The sequence below is a fragment of the Haliaeetus leucocephalus genome, unplaced genomic scaffold (genome assembly GCF_000737465.1).
Source record: "Haliaeetus leucocephalus isolate CR32 unplaced genomic scaffold, Haliaeetus_leucocephalus-4.0 Scaffold340, whole genome shotgun sequence".
NCBI classification, from domain to species: Eukaryota; Metazoa; Chordata; class Aves; order Accipitriformes; family Accipitridae; genus Haliaeetus; species Haliaeetus leucocephalus.
The window spans coordinates 6,524,276-6,547,757 of record NW_010972776.1 but is presented as its reverse complement, the minus strand read 5'-3'; the positions used below and the strand labels follow the sequence as shown (position 1 = coordinate 6,547,757).

The 23,482-nt window shown below is 39.9% G+C and overlaps 1 protein-coding gene across 4 annotated transcripts in view; it reads right to left on the bottom strand.

The window, feature by feature from the left end:
• DIAPH2 (diaphanous-related formin 2) overlaps positions 1 to 19,159 on the bottom strand; it is a 265,399-nt gene extending 246,240 nt beyond the window's left edge. For all 4 annotated transcript variants that reach the window (XM_010572431.1, XM_010572432.1, XM_010572433.1 and 1 more), the window contains exon 1: positions 18,859 to 19,159. In XM_010572431.1, the coding sequence (XP_010570733.1) occupies positions 18,859 to 18,981 (123 nt within the window). In that variant the 5' untranslated portion in view covers positions 18,982 to 19,159. The remainder of the gene's footprint in view (positions 1 to 18,858) is intronic.
• Between the last annotated feature and the right edge of the window lie 4,323 nt (positions 19,160 to 23,482).

Below are 23,482 nucleotides of genomic sequence, written 5' to 3'. Positions count from 1 at the left end.
AGGCAGGGGAGATGAGGAGGGAATGTCACCCTCTATGTCAATGACCAGCTGGAGTGCATGGAGCTCTGCCTGGGGATGGATGAGAGATCGACCGAGCCTATGGGTCAGGATTAAAGGGCAAGTGACACTATAGTGGAGGTCTGCTACCGGCCGCCCGACCAGGAAGACCAAGCAGATAAGGCCCTTCACAGACAGATAGGAGCAGCCTCACATTCACAAGCCCTGGTCCTCACAGGGGACTTCAACCACCCCGACATCTGTTGGAGGGACAACGCAGCAGGGCATAAGCAGTCCAGGACGTTCCTGGAATGCATTGATGACAACTTCCTTCTCCAAGTGATAGAGGAGCCAACGAGGAGAGGTGCTATGCTGGACCTTGTTCTCACCAACAAGCAGGGGCCAGTGGGGAATGTGAAGCTCAAGGGCATCCTTGGCTGCAGTGAGCATGAAATGGTGGAATTCAAGATCCTTAGGGCAGCAACGAGGGCACACATCAAGCTCGCTACCCTGGACTTCAGGAAAGCAGACTTTGGCCTCTTCAGGGATCTGCTTGATAGAGTGCCATGGGCTACAGCCCTGGAGGGAAGAGAGGCCCAAGAAAGCTGGTTAATATTCAAGGGTCATCTCCTCCAAGCTCAGGAGCAATGCATCCCAACAAAGAGGAAGTTGGGCAAAAATGCCAGGAGGCCTTTCTGGATGAACAAGGAGCTCCTGGACTAACTCAAACACAAAAAGAAAGCCTACAGAGGGTGGAAGCAAGGACAGGTAGCCTGGGAGGAATACAGAGAAATTATCCAAGCAGCCAGGGAGGAGGTTAGGAAAGCTAAAGCCCTGATAGAATCTGATCTGGCCAGGGACATCAAGGGCAACAAGAAAAGCTTCTATAGGTATGTCAGTGATAAAAGGAAGATTAGGGGAAATGTGGGTCCTCTCCAGAAGGAAACAGGAGACTTGGTTACCCGGGATATGGAGAAGGCTGAGATACTGAATGACTTTTTTTTCCTCGGTCTTCACCAGCAAGTCCTCCAGCCACACCACCCAAGTCGCAGAAGGCAAAGGCAGGTACTCGGAGAATGAAGAACTGTCCACCATAGGGGAAGATCAGGTTCAAGACCATCTAAGGAACCTGAAGGCACACAAGTCTGTGGACCTGATGAGATACATCCGTGGGTCCTGAGGAAACTTGCTAAGCTGTGATGAAGTGGCTAAGCTACCATCCATCATATTTGAGAAGTCATGGCAGTCCTGGGAAATTCCCAATGACTGGAAAAGGGGAAACACAACCCCCATTGTTAAAAAGGGGAAAAAAAAGGAAGATGTGGGGAATTACAGGCCAGTCAGTCTCACCTCTGTGCCCAGCAAGATCATGGAGCGGATCCTCCTGGAAACTGTGCTAGGGCGCATGGAAAATAAGGAGGGGAATGGTGACAGCCAACATGGCTTCACTAAGGGCAAATCATGCCTGACAGATTTGGTGGGCTTCTATGATGAGGTTACAGTGTTGATGGATAAGGGAAGAGCAATGGACATCATCTACTTGGACTTGGGCAAAGCATTTGACGCTGTACCACATGACATCTTTGTCTCTAAATTGGAGAGACATAGATTTGATGGGTGGACCACTCGGTGGATAAGGAATTGGCTGGATGGTCGCACTCAAAGACTTGCGGTCAACAGCTCAATGTCCAAGTGGAGACCAGAAACAAGTGGCATTCCTCAGGGGTCGGTACTGGGACTGGTGCTGTTTAACATCTTCATTGGTGACACAGACAGTGGGACTGAGTGCACCCTCAGCAAGTTTGCCGATGACACCAAGCTGTGTGGTGCTGTCAACACGCTGAAGGGAAGGGATGCCATCCAGAGGAACTTTGACAGGCAGGCCCATGCAAACCCCATCAAGTTCAACAAGGCCAAGTGCAAGGTCCTGCACTTGGGTCAGGGCAATCCCAAGCACAAATACAGGCTGAGTGATGAGTGGATTGAGAGCAGCCCCATGGAGATGGACTTGGGGGTATTAGTGGATGAAAAACTGAATATGAGTCAACAGCAATGTGCACTTGCAGCCCAGAAAGCCAATCACATTCTGGGCTGCATCAGAAGAAGTCTGGCTAGCACTAGGCGATTCTCCCCCTCTACTCTGCTTTCATGAGAGCCCACCTGGAGTACTGTGTTCAGCTCTGGAGCCCCCAACATAAGACATGGACCTGTTGAAGCAAGTCCAGAGGAGGGCCACAAAGATGATCAGGGGGCTGGAGCACCTTCCCTAGGAGGACAGGCTGAGACAGTTGAGGCTGTTTGGCCTAGGGAAGAGAAGGCTCTGGGAAGACCTTATAGTGGCCTTCTAGTACTTAAAGGGGGCCTACAGGAAAGATGTGTACTGATAGGACAAGGTGTAATGGATTTAAACTGAAAGAGGGCAGATTTAGATTAGATGTAAGGAAAAAGTTCCTTACTGTGAGAGTGGTGATACACTGGAACAGGCTGCCCAGAGAAGCTGTGAATGCCCCATCCCTAGCAGCGTTCAAGGCCAGGTTGGATGGGACTTTGAGCAACCTGGTCTAATAGAAGGTGTCCCTGCCCATGGCAGGGGGGTTGGAACTGGATGATCTTTAAAGTCTCTTCCAACCCAAACCATTCTATGATTCTGTAAGGGATATCAAATTGATATTTATATGTATAAACACACATACAATTTAATACAGCAGCATATCATCTCTCTCTCCTAATCTTCAGTATCAACATAAACCATGGAACTTCATCAACTCCTATATCAAAGAGCTATTTCCTACTGATATACTTAGTTCTTCACTTAGAAGACTTAAGTGACAGAGCTCCTCCCTTTTGAACATAGTCTTTCCAGTCCATCAATAGTTAAAAACAAAACTATTTACTCCTCCCAATTTTAGTTTACTCTAAGTGTACCACTACTTGCATAAGTACTGACAGATCATGACAGTAAGGCACCCAAAAATCATAGCACATACTAACGCAACTGCATCACACTATTCTTTTATCTTAAAAGGTTAGTCTCAGCCATGTTAATATTCAGAGTAATTGAAATCTTGCACATAAACCCAGCAGATTTTCACCATAGTTCACTACATTTATTTGTATATAAATTACTATTTCCTCATCCAAGGTCAGTTCAGGCTACTGCAGTAACAATGTCAACATTCAAAGAATGAAACAACTTGAGATGATTGCATTAACTTTTAATGCAAAACTCACAGCAAGTCTACTTTTTTTTTAAATCCTTTTCTAACGTATGTATTAATAAAACCTTCCATATCACTTGAGCTGGCCATGAGTTGTAAATTAAGGTGCATTTACAAGGGTTGATTGATCTTTCCATTATATTTAAGTTTTACTCTGCCACTTTCTTAATTCTTACACTCAAGACTCTCACTTCCACCCCAAAAAATAAAATCAAAAGCAACTCACAGTTTACCACATATATAATGAAACTGATCAGCTGGGTAACTTCTAAATTTAACAGCAATTTTCACTCCATTGCACACTGCTCAGGCAAATTACGGTGTACTGCAACACCCGCTTCTGCACAGGCTATAACTTCAGGTAACAGCTCCAACAGCTACCAGCAATCCTAATTTTCTAAGGGTAACAAACAAACTTGACCTTCTCAACTTTCTTGTTTTTAAACTAAGATGATATGACCATTTTCTAAAATTTACCTGGAATTCAACACCTGCAAAAGACACTGTAAAACTTTGCTCAAGGATAAGTGTTTTTTAACTGGCTGCAAATAAATTTGCATACAACCAGGAAGGGAATAACTTCCCATATGAGTACCTGAACCAAGAGAGTTTAAAGGGACAAAAACCAAAACTGGTTAATATCTGAAGTGCTAAAAGTCATGTGCAACTCGAGTCTAGGTCTTATAGCCACAAAACTGAATTCACTCCTACAACCTCTGTTCTTTGGTACAGAGACTGAGTAACATTCGCATTAGACAATTTAGCCACCTGTTAACATATGCAGTTTTGCAATTAAAAGGTAAAAAGCTACCTAGGAAATTGTGAAAAGATACCCAAGTCCCATTAGCTGATGTGCAGAAACTAGAACTACACACTCCTTTAGGACTTTAAAGACCTTTATCCATGACAAAGTATACCTGGCATTACTAATAAAATTAGTAAAAATATAATACATAAAATGTTTGCTTTACAGTAATTTTTTTGGCACTTCAAGGAGCATTCACGATGCTTTCAAAAAGAACTTGAAATTATTGCTGTAATTCACCAAAGATACTTGAAGTTAGCAACACTAACAGTTTTGTTACTATCGTTGCACATTTGCATTTAGTCTATATGACACCACATGGAAAATTCTTGTTTGGTTTGCAGCTGTTCACGTCACAAATTCCTCAAATCTGTATTATTTAAATTATTAAACTAAGGCTTAATCTATAACCTGAACATAAAGGTAAACATTCCCTGGGGCACTACAAAGTGAGACCAAGGAGCACGTGAACACCTTACACAAGGCTACCAAAATGAAGCTGAAAAGTTATTCATGTTGACAGCACAGAGTCAGTGCTGTTAGACTGGAGGATGTCAGCCACCTTCCCAACCAGGAAGCTGCCTGGTTTTCTCCAATTACTCTATTACTTTCCCAGGAGATTGACCATCCAGAAATGAGCAATACTAGGAAAAGAGGTTAGGCAACTCCTCATGCTACATAAAGCCAAAGGGTCACCCAACTTGGTAATTATTATCAGCAGAGGGCACCAATTCTTTAATCACAGTGCTGGAAGATTGAGTGCCTCAGCACTGCTCCCAAACAGGAGGGAGAGAAAGACAGGCCAGAGGCACATTAATCATATTGGACACTCATCCTCACAAATGCCATTGACTGATCCTCAATGAATGAGGAAAAGGGGCACCTCCACATCATGTCTCTGTGCAAGGGTAATAGAGACACCCTAAGGAACAGTCTGGCCTGACTAAAAACAGAGGTTGAGAGAAACAGAAATTACTTCCTCACTTTTGTCTGATTGGCAGAACACTATCACACTCCAAAAGTAAATGGACTGTTCAAAAAACTCCATTTTTCCAGATTACTTCAAAGAAGCCTTTAGCAAAAAGCAAATTGATTCAAAATTTGAAAACAAACAAACAAAAACCATAAACAAGCTTAGATAGCCTTAATTTCAACAGTTTTGTAACTGAAGATACAAAGGAGTTGAAGAAGACAATTCAACTAATATTGGTTTTTTATTTGTAGCTCAAACTGACATTACTGTTTTGCAAAGTTTGTTTCAGACACAAATTAATTGGTGTTCATTGGCAAGTAAGCTTTAAAAATCAGAGCAAAATTAAAAGCTTTTTCCAAAAGCTGCAGTTACATGTCAGTCTAAGCCAACAAAATTGCTGGTCATGAGACAAAAGGGCAAGGGTGGCATCAGAACAGACAGATCAGTTTAAACTACTGTAGAAACAATTTCAGAAAGCCTATTAGCAGAGGTAGTTTTCACATTAGCCAGTACAGAGGCAAATAAAGTAAGTTTTGGCATTTTCCAGAGCTACTGCTAGAGTCCAAATATTTTCCATCAAGTCTCTGCACCAACCACATCAGGTAAGTTATCATCACTAAAGCAGCACAGGATCAGCAGAATATAACAGTTATGCTATGTAACTGGTGAGTTCTTTATATAGCACTTCGTGCAACCTGGATCTGTTTCTTATTTTGATATCTAGTGATCATGCAAGACAGGTTTTCCTTTGAGCATCTTGGAAAAATGTCTTATGAAAGTATAGCATGCTTTTCAGTATAGATGAACAAACTGTCTCTCTTCAGGATGCTCTACAGCTTTTAAATTCCTCACTTAAAACTCTCAAGCAACAGTTTGCTACTTAAAAGTTTTACAAACTAGGCTTTTGAAAGAAGTCATAATTCCCTTCATATTTTTACAACAAACAAGCATTGCAATACTGCTTTTATGAAGTGCATACTAGCTTACTAGCCTCAATATGCAGGTTTAATGTTCTAAGAGATATTTTACTAATCCAGATCTTTACAAAGGTTAAGAGACATGGCAAACCCTGCCCTTAGAAGAAATACTTAAAGCCTTTGATTTTAATTTGAAGGTTCCATTTTTGTTCAGAACTCGTACCCACTGGTTTTAGCACTTAATTTAGAAATGCGTGTGGCATTGCATAATCATTAACCAACAGTTTTATAAGACACATCTTAAAAAAAAAAACAAAAACAAACAAAAAAAACCACAACAAGCAACAACCAAAAACCACCAACCACAACTCACACACATAAGTACAAAACTCCATGGCTACATTTCCTTAAGGCCCAAAAAGGTGTAATTAAGAATCTTCCACTTCAAGGATTCTGGGCAGTCTCGCAAATCTCTATGAACTAAGTGTAGCAACAGAAATTGATACAAAGTTTCTGCATAGGCACTACGGCTACCTCCAGGAAGACCTCACATGTTACATGCAGTGTCTCAGTTGCACTAGAACAGGTGAGTGTTTGCATAAAGAAAAGAAGGAAGTCATATTTGACAATATGATGACAGCATATGGGTCTGCACCAATTGTCAGCAGTGTAAACAGGGAAAATAAGTACAGGAATTCTACTCCATGTACATGAATTCTCAGGCTAAGCATATACACTGTTGCTTATCTACATTTTATTTTGGGGGGTCATCTGCAGACTAGCATTGCCTTTTATTTTGGGCTTAAATAGTTTCACTTTCAAATCTAATAACGTTGGTAATGGATACTTTAATGGTCTTTCTTAAAGAACAATGTATTAAAAAAAAAAAACAACCAGGATTCAGATAGTTGAGTGCCAACTATGTTTCATGTTTTGCTTGATAAGAAAGCTTATTTCAAAAGCTGTACCTTTAGTAAAATGCTAGTAGAAGTGCATTGGAATAATTTCAAAAATCCTTTGATACACCCATATAGCTTTCTGTACATATATTTGGTGCCTGTAAAAGTGCCAGATATACTTTATTAGACAAGAAGCCATCTGTCCAAGTAGTTGCTGTTGTACTGGTATTGGGCAGGATTGCTTGTCAGTATCAGCATATTCTGTTTACTGCACCTACGGCAAGCAAATCAGTTGGTCTGGAAGAAAATTAGACAGTGGGTTTTTTTCCTAGGAAAACAGACTGAGATCACTTGCTAAACTTCAATAGTCATTGGATCAGCTTCTGGGACTTAATTAAAAATGAACACAGAACAGCTCCTAGTGCAGTAAATGGATGGTTTAGATGCTTACTGTACTGGTTGCACACCTGTTGGTTTTCTGCCAAGTGTGCTCCTCGGTACCATATTCAGCCCTGTATCTCTGCTGCTTGTTTTTCAAAAAAGCAATTGTTTTACTTCTGAGCTTGGAGTTTTTAGGGAACTTGGGTTTTGCTTTTTGGTATAATAATATTGTGAAGTGCTTTTGAAACATTCTGGAACAGTTAAACTGGAAAAAACTATGTCAAAACAATTCTTGACATAGCAAGTACAGACTTTATCTCAATTTTATGCTTCGATACAAGCAGTGGATTTGAGCTCTTAGCTTTCAGTGTAGCAGCAGAACAAAGCCAGTTTTGCTAGATAGCAATACTTCATGTGCATCAAATTGCTGTTCACCTTCCTTCCTTATTCTGGGCTCTCCTGACTGCAAGTGGCTGATCTTTTCATTCAGACACATTGTGGAGCTACTCAGACTGAATGAAAGCTATTATAAAGCTACTGAGTTCGGTCAATTAAGAGTAGTGAGAATAGGCCTCCTCCTTTTACACCTCACCTCCTAAAGAGAGGCACCTTTTTTATTGTGACAAGGTTCACCTTCACTCTTACTGAAGAGTGGTCAGAGTTTGTTTTTACCCTTTTGTAGACATGCAGCCCTTTTAACTACAATTATATGCTTTGAACCTGGGATTAATCTGTTGTTGAAACCTAGGTTTTCCTTTCAAGATGAGCAATAACCAGTTAACTTGAGAGTGATAGAGTTCTTTTGAAATCACTCTGAAAACGAAGCAGAAACTGCTTGAGAAAAATTTTCAGTACTTGTGCACAATGGGTTTTTTTAATTCCTGCTTACTTGCTTCTTATTTCACAGTGCATGCAAGTATAGCCTAATACCCCTGTACAAGTGGCAGGCTCAATTTATATATACTTTTCTTCCTGTTATATGCAGAAATAGTTTTGGGAAGATTCTTAACTGAGCATGCTGTTGGTTTTGTAAAACACCTCTTGCTCTTGTGGGTACACTAAACACTGCAGTAAGCATCACAGCACATTTGACTTTCCCTCTGTTACCACTTGAGGGGAAGATAAAACTGGTAGAATGTATCTGTTTGCAGCACATTGATACACTTAAAAATAAAGTAGAAGGCCATAGCAAGTTGCAAAAGTTGACATGAAGGCTATACTGTGAAGAGCTTCATTGGATAGCGGGCAGCTCCTTGAAAAAGGAGTATTTTTCTTTAGATAAGCTTTGAGGAAGTAAGGACGTGTATTTGCTTTATTTGGGTTGTTTTTCAAATAGTAAGAAAACCCCCAGAAAATACAACCAACCAAAACACAGCCCACAAAGGAACTGGCAGTGGAAGGGATGCAGTGAGCCAAAGAAGCAGCAATTACTAGTGAACGTTATTCATCTTGTCTGTACCCAGCAGTCTTGGAACATATGGTCAACAGGGATCATGTTAACAACTTCTTAGAATAATGTTGTCTGGCTTCCGAGACACAGAATTCCTAGCAAAGAGCAAGTTACTTGATCAGAGTAGTATGTGATCCCTACATAAAAAAAAGTTGAGGATAAAGTTACTTTCTCCACCCCTACCACCCCCACCCCAATAATAAACGATGCAATACTAAAACTTGGAAAAATGAGCAATGTTGCTGCCATAGCAAGGAACTTAGGCTTTTCCTTGAAGAACAGAAATTCTAGATCAAGTAATTTCTGCAGGCATGGACCATAATGTAACTCAATAGTCAAAGCATATCAAGTTAAACTGAATTTATAGCTGCTGTGATACATACAAGGGCTTTCTGTTCCTTTTCCTCTTCTTTCCTGTTTATAATAGCTTCCCGAGAAGGTTATCTGTCCTTCAGGGAAGTAGGAAATGAAGCAGCATGTAAATAGAGGGGAATTATATTGTACATAATAACGAGGAAGCCAATAGTATCATTTGACATCAGTACAGGTGAGATTTTCTGTTAAGAAGTAACAGGAATTCAGGAGGATTACAGATGCTTTTAACAGGTTATGGAGAATCTGTTATCTTCTGCTAAAGGAGAAAGTAAGCAAAAAACCATGGTTTATCATAATATTGAAGTGTGGCACGTGCTTAGGTTACCCATGAACACCCACATGAATTTCACAAAGGTTTTCCCATAAATTCACAAAACAACTGTTTTTCAATATAAAATGTTAACTGATGGAATTACTGCTTATGTTATAAGCCATTCAGGAATTAGTTTGAATCACAGAATACTGTAAACTAACCTTAATGAGTTTAGGAATCCTGTCTTACCCACCCAAGCTTTGTCAGAAGTTCACAAATGCATTATTTGTAAAATATGAAAATTAAAGTTGTATATCTGGTTTACAGACAGAAATTTTACAAAAGCCTACCGCTGTACTCTTTACCTTTCTAGGTTGGGAATGCCTTCATCAAGCTGTAAATAAATTGGAGAATGAAAATGAAACTGCACTGCTGGAAGACAGTGGAATAATAAGAGAATGGAGAATTGTAAAGGTTAGACAGACTGCATCAGACATTGCCTGGTGTATTTCTAGCTCAGCCAAGAAATTACATGCTGAATCAAAAGGAGATTCCTCAGCTCACTTTCTTCTGTTGATGAGAATAAAGCAGTGAGAGATCCACTTGCCATGGAGGAGTGGAAAGGAAGAACTGAGGCAGTTCTAGTAAAGTGGATTGCCTGGGACCAACAGCTCTTGCTGCCCCATTATTTAATAATACCAAAAAAACCACAAAGAAAGAAGAATCTGGTTTTATGGGAATTAAGACTGGCAGCAGTACCAGAAATAAAGCACTGTACTAACACCAAAGTTAGGATAAAATCAGTTACTAGATGCTTCAGTGTTGAAGCTTTGGTTGCAACTTCCATCTCAAGTCTGGTTATAAAATACCTTCTACTAATCCATCATATTCATTAGTTCACTCAATCTGTGACTGGCTAACGCCTTTATAAACAAAGACTTGCAATAATTATAAAAACACTTCTTATTGTATGAAAATTTTACTTCAGTGTATACAAAAATCAGATAGACATGCTACCATATGGCTTACAAAGAGGGACAGACACAGACTAAAGGATCTCAGTTAATTTGAGTTCATGTGTTAACTTTTCAACCTGGCCAGCTGACATGGGTTTACCCTTTGAATTTCAGATTTTATATTTAAACCTTTTGTTTTTAATGTACCCCCTAAATGTGGCTGGCATAAAAATTAAAATGTATATGGCATCAGTGTATATGCTTAGCCTGATATGTTGTTGTCTCTTCTCTGCTTTATGCAAATACTTACCTGTTCTAATGCAACTGGAACACTACGTGTAACTGCCTCAACTATTAACAACTGTCAAGTCCTCATCTACTCATGCACTCACAATTACAAATGCAAACATCCAGCACAGTTCCATTATGAAGCCACAGTATTTTAGAATTTACTTCAATTTTATAGGCATAAAAATAATTCACAGCAGAAGAATATGAAGAACCAAAATGTAGACAGGAAAGCAGGAAACTATGCTGTATACTGTACAAGAACTAACTACTTGTATCTGCTGTTAGGCACCTAGAATCTAATGAATCTCATGTTGGCTTAGTATTGGTTCCTCACAAAGCTACACTCATTAGAAAAAAGAAAAAATACAAAACAGGCATCTTTAAAGGTCATACTCTAACAAGCATCATTAGTTCTTACTATATTAAGAAAGAATAATAGACTGCAAACTAACATTTTTCCTGACCAAAGTACTTATTTTGTCTTGGTCAACCATCCCTGAGAGACCAACATGAATTTACACAGAGCCACTTGTAAACACATAACTAGTTATGACAAAAAGGTATCCTCAAGAACATTTAGGGTCTGTGGTTATTTCCTCTCATCTTCATGCCTAAATATGCATAATGATGTGGTTTTGTTTATATGTCCATACAGGACAAAGTTATTAACATTTAACTAGCCAATCCCTGAACAAAGAAATGAGAGAGAATGGGCCTATGTACTTTCAAACCAACCTGCATTCACCGGTACCTTTACTGCAGTTCCCTCAGCCTACATAACCTAAAGTTACAGTTGCTGCTTTACTGGCTGTACAGCAACAGTACCATTGCTCCAAGTGTTGGGATTCTACAGTACTATTCCCCAACTGTCTCAAACTTAACTTTTTTTATTTAGAAATTTGTTCTAAACTACGAGGTAGCGCTGCCCTGAAAGTTTCACATTCCTCAAGCAAGTTCTCCTGTATTTATTCTCACATAAAAGGGTAAACTAAATATGTTAATTTGGTTTTGTTATAAAGAGATAACTTTATATTTTCACTACAATTAGGAAAGCAGTAAGACTTAAGTGTGTTAAAAGAAAATATACACACACACACACACAAAAATCACTGAGGAATAGAAGGCAGGATTCTTTCCAATTCTTTTTTAATCAGCTGGTAACTTTTACACTTACATTCTACACTTTCAAAACAAGTTTGAACACACAAAATATAAACGGAAGATATTTTCAGTAATAAAAACATGTTTCCATCTTTGATGTCCTCCATATCCGATAACACTATGCAAAGAACACATACAAGCAGCAAACATGCATCACACATTCAGCATACCTAATACTTTCTCCAATACCATCTTGCCTCCAATGATTTACTCTGAGGATCACTAAAAGGTCCAAGAAGGGAACATTAAAGAAAGCCACCTGTCACATGCATCACCTTGAACTTCCTCTTCTCCCATTCTCCCCCGCAAACAGTCTGAAATTAATACAAAAATAGTTTCCTGTTTACACAGGAAGAGCCCATATCTATTAGAAACTCTTAAGAACATTTTTGTTTTATATAACAGAGAAGGTGTGGTGATGTTGCAGTATGCACTACACCTTAAGACCAAATATTACCACACCCAGGTAGACTGAAGACCTTCAGTAGCTGTATCAAACCATACAACATTTCCTATGTGTGCGTTTGTTCAGGAATTGAACTCGCAAGGTATTTCTCTATTTCTATAAATTAGGCGATTTCATGGTTTATATCACGATGTAGGTTACAATATCATTTAATTGCCCTAGCAGATCCTTTTCAGATCTGTCCATGTGCATAAAATGTGTTGCTTTTACACCATGTCGAACTAAACAGCTATCATAAGATGGCTGAAAAGCAGACACAATCATGATTTAATAGTACTAGTGGATGAACTTTAGACAAACCAATAGAAAAAGGAGGAACACTAGTGTGCCATAACACTAGTCTTAGTAGTTCTAGCAAATAATAAAGGAGGTGTTTTGACTGGTTCAGTTTCATGATCTTGTTTGTCCCGCTGCCACACAAACACTTATGGAGACTGCTTAAGCCCACACTGCTGCCTCAAAAAAAGCTGACACTTTAACTGTCACCCATTTCTCCCATACAATTAATTAATAGTTAACAAGTAGAATGTATTTGCCTTGCAGACTGTGTTAGTACTACTTTTGTCAAGCAAGATTCTGCTTATCTACCTATTAGGAAGTTGTGCTTGAAAGTCGGAAACCTAGAGGTGCTCACTCCAATACTGTAGGAAAAAGCTACTTGATTCACAAGATCCTAAGTAAAAGATCAGTTTGACAAAAAAATAACATGCAAGTTTAACACAAGTTAGCTTTGCCTACCTGCAACTTTATAAATTGCTACACAAATACTAAAGAAAGTCTTTCAACTGTTAATCTTCTCTCAAAATTATCTGTTCTACCACCATAACCCTTTATAATGACAAACTTATTTCTGCCAAAATAGTTACTAAATGTCTAAAAAAAAACTGAACGTAAAGAATGACCACGATACATAAGTTGTAAGGAACTGCATAAAAACATTCATTTTAGTAATTTCCTAACTTCTTGTGGTTTTAAGGCTGAACAAGTAAACCGATGAATAACCAACTGAAATTGTCAGTTGCTTCAGCAGCAACTGCCATCTCTTATTCTACTTTACCTCTAAATTTGAACAGGGATTAACAGAATTAGAGGAAAGTTATTAGCCATTATTGCTTACCTCTAAAGAACTGCAACTGATGCAGAAAAGATAAAGTAATCTTGTAACCCAACCAACGTTTTTAAGCCTATCTTTTCCTTCTAGCAGGTCATCGGCAATCATAGTATCATTAGCATGCTTTACAGGCTATTTATAATAAAAAAACAAAAGTTCATCCTCAATAACTTGGATATTCAGCACCACAGTGCTTAAAATCTCAGAAAACATCACTTCTATTTGATATGCACACTGTCAATTCTCACTGTAATTGTCTTTCACATTGCCTAGGTGGAATCTGCTTTGTTTGCAAAGCTTCCTGTATTGTACAGAGTTAGCTCTACAGTTTTGTCTTACAAGTAGTAGTTCAGGAAGTTTAAATACCACAAGCAGATAGGCTTATCACTGTATCTATCAGCTCGTTTAAACAGTGTCAGTATCAATTCACATTAAAAGCTAAAGCATTTACCTAAACACCAGCACCAAGCATGCCCTACTCTACCATCATCAGTATATATATAGTCAGAAGTGGAATCAGTATACTTTTCAGCAACAGAACCAAATTTTCCCAAGACATCAATTTTACTCTTCAATAATGGCTGCACCCTAACTTACTTCCCTTGCTGGAATATCTTGACTTTGAACTAATAAGACCAAGAGTCTTCTAAAACACAAGCATTTTGGTTCTCTTTTTCCTCAAGCATACACTGGAAGCAAGAAACCTCTGCAGGCATCCACTGATTTTACTCAGACACTGTGATCTCAAATGTAATATATTTTATTCATTTGCCAAAATTCTCTGCTCAACCTGACTCATAGTTCACGTATGCAGTATATAGACATCTAAGCAAGTCATGTGTAAAAGCACATTAACTCTCTACAGGAGAATGACATCAAACAGCCTTAGGAGTCAAAGTTGATGGTGCAAGGTAGGTCCTGGAGCACATAGCCTGTCTGACAGTGACTGATACACATAATTTAAAGCACTCATTAACTCCTGCATTGATATGGGCGGAGCAACGTAGCTGGGAAACATATCCTCCCAAACATACTCTGTTTACTTCTGTTTTAAAGCTAATTGATAAAAGCTTTTATTCCACTGTTTGACACTAGTTTATGCCATATTAGTCAGAACGTTGAGTTCACAGCTTTTGATTCATCTCAAAGCTCACAGGGTTTAACAGACTTCAGTAGTAAGCATAAACAATTTTTGTTCTTAAAACAAAGTATGACTTGCTCCTTGTTTGATGAATCACCAAACCCACTTGCTCTCCTTTATCCCTAACAATATGTTTTTCATGTTATACAAGATCTTTCTGCTAATCCACTTTTCAAGACAGCATCACACTCAGATGACAATCCCTTTCAGAAATTTAGTTTGTACGTAAGTGGAGTATCTATCACTGAATAACTACCACACAAACTTGAAGTGAACTTGGGGGTAATGCAGAATGCTTTTAGCAAGGCACTAGTCACCATATGCACAGAAATATTTCTATTTATGCTAATACTACACTAACATGATATATTATTAACTGTAATTAAAAAACACCCAAAAACCATTGGCCATATTAACTTCTAGTTAGCCAGTGTTTTAATAGTCAGGAAGCACCACAAATCCTGTTATAACACCTCTTTTCAAGTACTGATTCGTAGAATCACAGATGTTCGAAAGGATGTCATTCCTTTCTCAGTTTAGTCCAAACTCCTGTCCAAAAAGCAGGGTCAACACTGAATTCGAACCAGCCTGCTGAAGGCTTTGTCCGGGTTTCCAGGTCTTGAAAACCTCCAAGGACAGGGATTCCAGTGTCTCTGGTCAGCCAATGCTTAATCATCCTTCAAATTATTTTCTTCCCTTTATACTCAGTCTCCCCTCTAAAAACCTCTCCTGCTGCTTTTTATGACCTCCGTCTCCTGTGAACTTCTGTAAAAAGCCTGGCTTCAACTTCTCAGCTAAACAGATGAACAACTTGATAAGACTTTGGGTTCAGCTAAGCTACAACAGCTATGTCAAATCAGACCTGACACTTTCAAGCACTTTGATTTGCTAGGTACACAACAGAATTATATACTTCACATGTGATACTGAAGTGTTAAGGAGACCAAACAACATCTAAGTTAAGGATTAACAAGCATTGCAAAGCCAGCAATCTCCCTGACAACCTTAATTTAGTCTATTTCCCCTAGTATAACAAGCATACTTTTAAACAAGCAAAACAAGCACATTGCCAAACCCAGTTAAGAAAGTAACTGCTCATTGCCATCTCATGCCAGCCTATTCTCAGGGCTGGCATGAGATCAGATGATTGTTTGCCAAAACAATTAAATTTTTTTCTGCCCATTTCATTGTAAACAAAAATAATGACAAAAACACCAGGCACTCATTCCCACCTCCAGTCCTTGTGCCAGCAAAAAATGAGGGGAAAAAAATTAAATCAGAGCTTTCACAGCTGTGATGTGTCAAAGTGCTCACAAGACATTAAATTAAAAAAAATACTCCCATTTACACACTAGTAGTACAAAAACTGCAACTAAAGTCTCAATGTACAGTTCTGTCACATTCAACAAATTATATGAAACTTGAATGACTCTCAAACTGACCTAAAGCAGAAAAGAATTTAATTAGTTCTCATATAGCTTCAATTATTTGTGTGCTTACATATGCATCAATTATCTCACAGAAAAATACTTTAAACCATCATTTTCTTTTCTAGCATAGATCCTCTCTTGATAGCCTAGTCTTACTTCCTGTCAATCAGGAATAAATGTCATTGATCAGGCTTCAGTCCTTACAAAAAAAAAAAAAAAAAAAGAAAAAACCACCAAACCACTATGCTTCTGCAGGCCAAGCACCATTGCCCACCTTTTACTTTCAGACAGACAGCATGGGGAAACAAAAAACTTCTACCTTCTTGTAGAGCCTCCCTTCCCCCAAAATAGTGACTTCAGCTTTCCCAGCTCCCTGTCATCTAGAGTCATTTTTAGTCTATCATATAAAAATCATTCCCCTAGACTTCTTCCCAATGACTTGCCTAATTTCAGCTGCTATGCCAGAAGCTAAAAATAAATCCTCTGTTATATGTAGTTGCATACCCTCGCCCACTAAGCCCTTGTTCAGCACTCCACTTGACATGTGAAATAAGTTCTGGAAAAGACACACTCGCTCCTCTCAGCACACTGTAAAGTTCCTTGAATTATACACAACAAACTGACAGAGTGCAGGTTGATTCATCTGTATAACTCTACTGAAACTTGATGAATTGTAAGTTACGAAGCTGAACCAAGAAAATCTCCAGACCACACCCTGAGAAACTTTGTATACAGACTCTGTGACAACTTAACACTGGCACAAATAGTGTGGCTTCTCTTACAGAAGTCCCAAACATACCTTCATCTTATTTGCACAGTGAAGAGAACAGGGATGAGGTACAAGTAAAGTTGCTCTCTGAGTCCCTAAAGGTACTGCTAGCCTCAGTAGAGCCAATTCCTCATTCAAAATTCAAGCCAGCAAAATTTAGTAAGATCATTCTCCTATACAATGAATGAAGCCTTTCCCTGTTTACAGTCTTGTTCTTCCCTCACAAACCCATGGCAGTAATTGATAAATCTGGATGCCCACTCATACCACCTCAACTTAAAACACACCTGAATACCATCCCTTTTCTTCCTTAGAGGTAAATTCCTCTTGATGTCAGTTTTATACACCATTTGTGTACATCATGTCCAGAATGCCTACTTTCCCATTCAACCCATTCACTCAATTATACCATCAGAGGCTAGTTACTTTATCTCAGGGTAAAACTATCTTTCAGAAGGTAACTGATTCAAGCAACATACCACTACTGTGATTACTGTTGCTGCTGGACTGTACTCATCCCCTCAAGAAACAAAAGCATATGACTGCATATGAAGTCAAATATTAACATAATCTACTTTTTCCATAAAATGTAACAATAAAAGTCTACTCTAGTGATTCTAGAATAACTGAAAAGAACATGCAATGGAAATAGTTGTCCTGTTCAACCCAATTTTGAGCTCATTTCACTATGATTTTTCAAATTATCTATTTCTTTCAGAACAAAGTCTTCTCCTCTGCTAGAGCAAAATTCAAATTTGTACCCACAGCTTCCAATAGAAGCACTGTCCTGTGTGATTTTTAAATCACTTCCCTGCAGGCATCTTCAAGCAGCCTTCCTAGCTACTTCAGCTAAGAAATAGTACAGGTAGTATAAACATAAACAAACATCTTGTTTACATGAAGAAGTTTATTTATATTTATCCCGAGCAAGGAAGTACAAGTTTGTTTCCAACAACACCATAAAACAAAATAAGACATCATATTTGGTTACCTTTTGCTAAGATATACATGGTCACTTAATACAAGCACACTTCAAGTTACTCAGTATTCTGGTTTTCTGTCATCCTTCTAAATAATTGTAACTTTCAGTAACTTTTCAATGCCTCATATGTTATAAATTTAACATCTTCCCCAGATGTATTCTAACTTAGTTTTCAGTGAACAAAAAAACCCCCACAGTTCCCAGGTTGATCAGCCAAAGGCTCTACTGCACTCTAATTGACAAAAGGAACACAAGGTGGGAGCGCTTATATATTGCCTTAGTTTTACTACTACCTGGGAAAATCCTTGCACAGATTAAGTAAAGTTTATAACTAGCACTCTATTCAATAAGAAGAGTCAGGTAAGTTTTAAGTGTCGGCTACACTGCTGCTCTTGAAAATCCATCAGAAAACAGAGCTAAAAAGAGCTGATTCAAAGTTAAAACAAGTAAGTGTAACAGATGTAAACAATTAAAAGGAAACACTGTCATATTAACTGGTTTTGCTGCTACTGCATTTACAAAGGGAGATGCAATCCAGTGCTGTTGGCTTTGAAATGTACCTATATTGCAAGTTATCAGGTCTGTAAACAGAAATATCTTCTTTTAAATCAAAAGGCATAGGCATAATGAACAAAGTCCACAGTCCTAAAGAGGATTTGTGTGCTCAAAAGCTTGCCAGATCTTTCCAAAAAGACTGGACAACATCCAAACTTTAAAGTTATTTCCACATTAAGTCAGTTCACTCGGGAAGCACATCGTTTGCACCCTAATCACCCATGTTCTGGATGCTTCAACACAGACAGAAAAAAAAACCCAAAAACAAATAACCCTGTGATCTTTCACTCAAAAGGTGAGCTGAACGGAGGTTACACCAACAGGCCCTGCTAAAAGAACAGCGTTGGAAGGGCACCCCTCCCCAGGGGGACGGCCCCCCCGCATCACCCCCCTCACGGAAAACAGGGGAGTCCCCGGCTCCTGTCAGCGACCACCCCCGGCGCGTTACCACAGCGAGGCCCTCAGCGCGCCGCACGCCCCCCTCCAGCTGCCACCTCCCTCTTCCAAAGAGCACCCAAAAACCGTCACGGAAACTCACAAGATTTTTTTTTTTTTTTTTTTTTAAAGAGACTTTAATTCCCTCAGGCCCGGCCGCACGCCCCTCCGCCCCAGATCCTCTCCTGGGGAAGCAACAGGGCGGCATCCGAGCCTCCTCCTCCTCCTCCCCCGCCTTCCTCCCCGTCCCCAGGCCGTCCCCTGCCCCCCTCCCAGCCCCACAGCTCGCTCACCAGCTTGGGCTTGTTCCGGCTCTCCTCTTCCGCGGCGCGCCCACTCCGCTTCGGGTTCATCCTGCCAGAGCTCAGGGGCTCCTCGCCGCCGCCGCCAGCGCCCGGAGCCGCCTGACCCTCCATCCTCCCCCCCCCCAGGCTCTGCGCCCCAGCAAAGAAACGCGCTCTCTCACCGGGGGCTGTACGCTCAGGGCCCCATAGGACCGACACGCACCACCGGGCGTCTCCCCGTCCCCTCCCCGCCGCAGACCGGAGCCGGAGCAGCTCCCGGTCCTGCCACCGCCCCGCCGCCTCCTCCCAATCCACCGCCTCAGAGACGCCGAACGCCTCCACGCATGCGCGCCGGCCGGCCGGCCTCACCGCGCCTGTGCCGGGGCGGTGCGCGTGCGCCGCTGAGGAGAGCGGGGGCGGCGGGGACACCGCCCCGAGGGCGGGAGCTGAGGGAGCTCGGTGGTGGCCGTGTGGGGAAATGGCGGAGCTCGGGGGTTTTGAGCAGAAGCGCCCGCTAGAAAAGCGAACCGTGAAACGGAACTGAACGGTCTTGCTTTTGGCAGCACGGAGCCGGCGTGTAAGTGGATTTGTCGCCAGGGCTCCCGGCTGAGTCGTTCCTCAGGTGGCTGGGAGGAGGGAAGGCCGAGACTGGTGCTGCCTGGCCGTCTCCTTTCAGAGGGAGTTTGACTGCTCCGTGGGCCGGCAGGGAGCTGAGGCGGCCGGAGCCGGCTGTGGGAGTACGGGCTTTCGAGAAGAGCCTTGTCTCCTTCTCCTCTTCTTCACGTAGAGCTGCTGGGCCCCTGTGAGGAGTGCCGGGGCACTTCACACACGGAGGGTTTCCTGGTGAGGTGGCTCTGCCTTAAGTGTGTTTCCCTGTATTTTATTTTGGAAACACACGACAAGCAAGGGATAACTGTTGTGTTTTTACTAAAATTGAACTATTGTTATCCCAAACAAAAGACTTAATTTTTTCTCTCTCGGATTTGAGAACTCCATTCCCCGATATCTGACTCGTCTACACGTGCTCATGGTTGACGAAAAATTGCTTAAACCGTTTCTGTGGATTAGAGTATCCCTTTGGCTGAGCCTCACTGCAAACTGAAGGTCTGTCAGTGTGGATGTATTGGTGTGGATAGTAGAAACAAGGATCACATGTCTGATTATTAGAGGGCTCATGTTGACAGATGTCTTTGTATTAATATAATCGTTACTTTAAAAAGAAAAATACACATTTTTGTGTTAGTATAGGTGAATCTATGCTTGTTAAGTTATACTGAGAAAACAGTCGTGAAAACAATCATGATCTGTTGTTTTGCTGGGACAAGGGTAATCCACAATCTTTGGAGTCCAAATTTAGATACAAATGTAATTACTTGATTGCCCTCTAGAAAAGGGTCCCACAGTGGGTTTGTTCTTTTAAAAAGGCAAGTGAGATCAGTACAGTGAATTTTCCCCATCTTTGTGTAATACACACATAGTTAAAGCATGCCTGAGATTCTTGTAGCTGTCTGCATTTCTTGTGACTCCCTGAGGCTTTCCAGAGTACTGGATGAAATAATATTTTTTTTTAAAAATCCCAACAGTGAAAACTTGTTGATAAAATCTGACAATACCAGCTTTCAAATAAAATGACAGCTCTAAAACTTGCAGGAGTCTTAAAATCAGAGTAGAATCTTTGCAGCAGAAGTTAGTAGGTTATAAAAAAGTCCAGCTCCGTCAAGCTGCTCAGTTCTAAACTTTCCTTCGGCTTGCACCTCTTCTTTTTAGTACAAGTATTCCTTTTATTTAATCTTGCTGATTTTAACAGTGAGTATTTGGGCACAGTTTATGCTATCTTAACCACACATAACTTCAGAATTATGAAATTAACAAAATAATCATTAATTTAATCACTTGTTTGCAGTGACAAGCAATGTAACATTATTTCGAACTACATCAGTTTATAATTTACAGTGCATCATTCTACAGCAACAGTTTAACAACAATTTGCCAGTTTCAGTTAAAAAGAAATGCTCAGATCTCTTTTTTTCTTCTCTTCAGTTAGCCCTAATGGCCCTTTTGTTCTTCTGTGCTGTCTTTATTAGTCTGTATTAAGCAGCACCCATAACTGGAGCAGAAAGGTCAGTCATTCCAGAGTCAGAGAAAATAATTTCCAACCGCCTGACATCTCTGTGCACAAATTTAAGGGTTTTTAATCCAAACTCTGTAGCACTATTTGTTCAGCATAACTCTTAAGTGCTCAAGAGCTTTTTTTTTACCCAAATTTTCTGAATTTGCCACAGTACTACTTATACTGCTTTAGCCAAGTCTTCTTCAGTAAAACTTTTACATTGGACTGACCTGTAAGCTTCAAGAGCAGCAGGCAGAACATTACAAAAATACATTACAGTGTGAGTGAAAACAACCGCACATGGCAGAACTCAAGAAAATTGAGGAAATGTATGTTCAGGCATTGAGTTAATTTAGTTTTTGATGGAATAAAACTCAAATCACATTCACGATCTTAGGCAAAACAGGAAAAGAAGTACTAAAGTCAGGTTAGGGAATATGCACCTTACATTGAAAAGAAAACACAAAACATTTACTATTTTCAGTGCCGGTATGCAATAATAACTGTACCCTTGTCTAAGGGATGGAGAAAAGATATGCAACCGTCAGGCTATAGCTACATCATATGATGAAATAGCTACCCCACAAGTATTCTTAGTTCCTCTTTTCCTCCTGCTGTTTGCCTGCTCTCCTGGGACAAATGGCTGGTTGGTTAGCACAGTTATTGTCACTTTTTTTTAACTCCAACTTACAAAAATTTTGCAAGTCTCCACACAGAGTGCTCAGCTCTGACATAAAATAGTTGAGTTGTACAGAACATTGCTACGGGATTTTCTGGAGACCTGCTTTTGTATGTATTACTATAAATCAAACATCATTAGATCTACTTCACAGCCTCCTTAGCAGAAGTTAAAGCCTGCCATGGGTTTTTTGAAAATTTTTTAGTCATACTCCAGCATTTTAGTATTCTTTTTTTTTTTCCCCCCAGTTTCCAGGACTGAGGAAAAAAATATTCCATGTATGAACCAAGGACCTATGCGCATATAAACTCTGCAGGCATTTCTAAGCAAAAGGAGGGAGGTGAAATAATGCAACTATCCCAATTAGGAAAATTTAAATGGAAAAGCCCCTCCACATCAAAACAAAAAAGAAAACAGAAAACCACAACTCTGCTTAAGGCAACCAGACAAACCTCAGATCGTCTTGGCAGTCAGTTTGCAATGCAGTATTTTGGCCCGTCTCCGAGAGCAACATAGTATGGCCTGAGGGTGGAAACTAGTAGTTGTACAAACTGTTCTTAACTTGGCTTCATCTTTGAAGAAAATGTATTTTAAAGCTATGCATTTTACAAAAATCACTTCACAACATGGAAAACATGTAACTACAACAGGCCACTTCTATGTAGATGCTAACATTTCACCTTGTGGTTTCATGTGTAATCAGAGTCGCATTCAGTCACATAACCGCAACAGCTAACAGTGACAGAAAACTGCATATGTGCATCTGTAAAAAAAAATCTTACAGCAAAATGATCATAGACTGATAGGCATGTGATATTTTGAGCTTCCCCAAAACATGTACTATTTTATATCTGAATTTGAATGAAATAATAGGCTTTTGAAGAAGACTGGCTGACACAGCAGTATAAGAACTTATTGCTCTAGCACCCTCCCTCTAAACATGTAAAAAATACAATCATGCAAGGTTCCAGAAGACGCACACTCCAAGTATATCTGAAAAAGAAAAGGGTTCTGGGTTTATGAGATTTTATAAATTCAGTGATAGAATTTCCATTTAGCTGAGAAGGCATAGGCTTCTGCTTAATAGTAGCAGTTCTAAAACAGCAGTAGTCAACTGGTCACCAAACCAACTATTCAGATTTAAGTCCTTGAGAAATGTTCTATTCTTCGGGTTTCTAGTATTGAAGAAGAAAGTTAATAACGTTGAAGTCTTTGTTCTAACTGCACTGGGGGAAAGAAAAAAAAAAAAGGAATTGTTCTGTATACTACCATGAGAGAAAACAGTATTTAACTTAACCACAAACAGGAAGCATGCTGCTAAGTCACCCAGTAGTACATTCCCCAGCTTTTCATCCAAAAATTCTGTATCATTAGCACAACCGCTCTACACAGAAAACATACCACAATCCTTCCATTACTCCTGTTGAGCTGTAAACTTCCTTCAAATTGTTTTGTCTCTCTTCCCAATCAGTATCATCACCTCAGCCAGTTTTTACTTTCCTGCCTCTCTTCCCTTTTTGCAGTTTTAGTTGGAATCTATTTACATTTAGGAATTTTAAAAATCCCAAAATTTCTCTTCAGAAGGAAGTCAGTCTAAGATTTTTTGCAGTGCATGAGAATGTGGTAAATAATAAGAAGAAAATCACAGGGTATATAGTTTATCTTAACAGGTAGGAAAATAGGATTAGAAGTATTAACTACTAAGCAATGAAAATCAATGAAGGGCATTATTTGCATGTGAATAGATACTCCCCATTGACAAAATAACCTCATTTTCTAAAAAATACTCTCTTTGACTACTTAATAAATATGATTTATTCGCAAACCTAAATCCAGAGAAAATC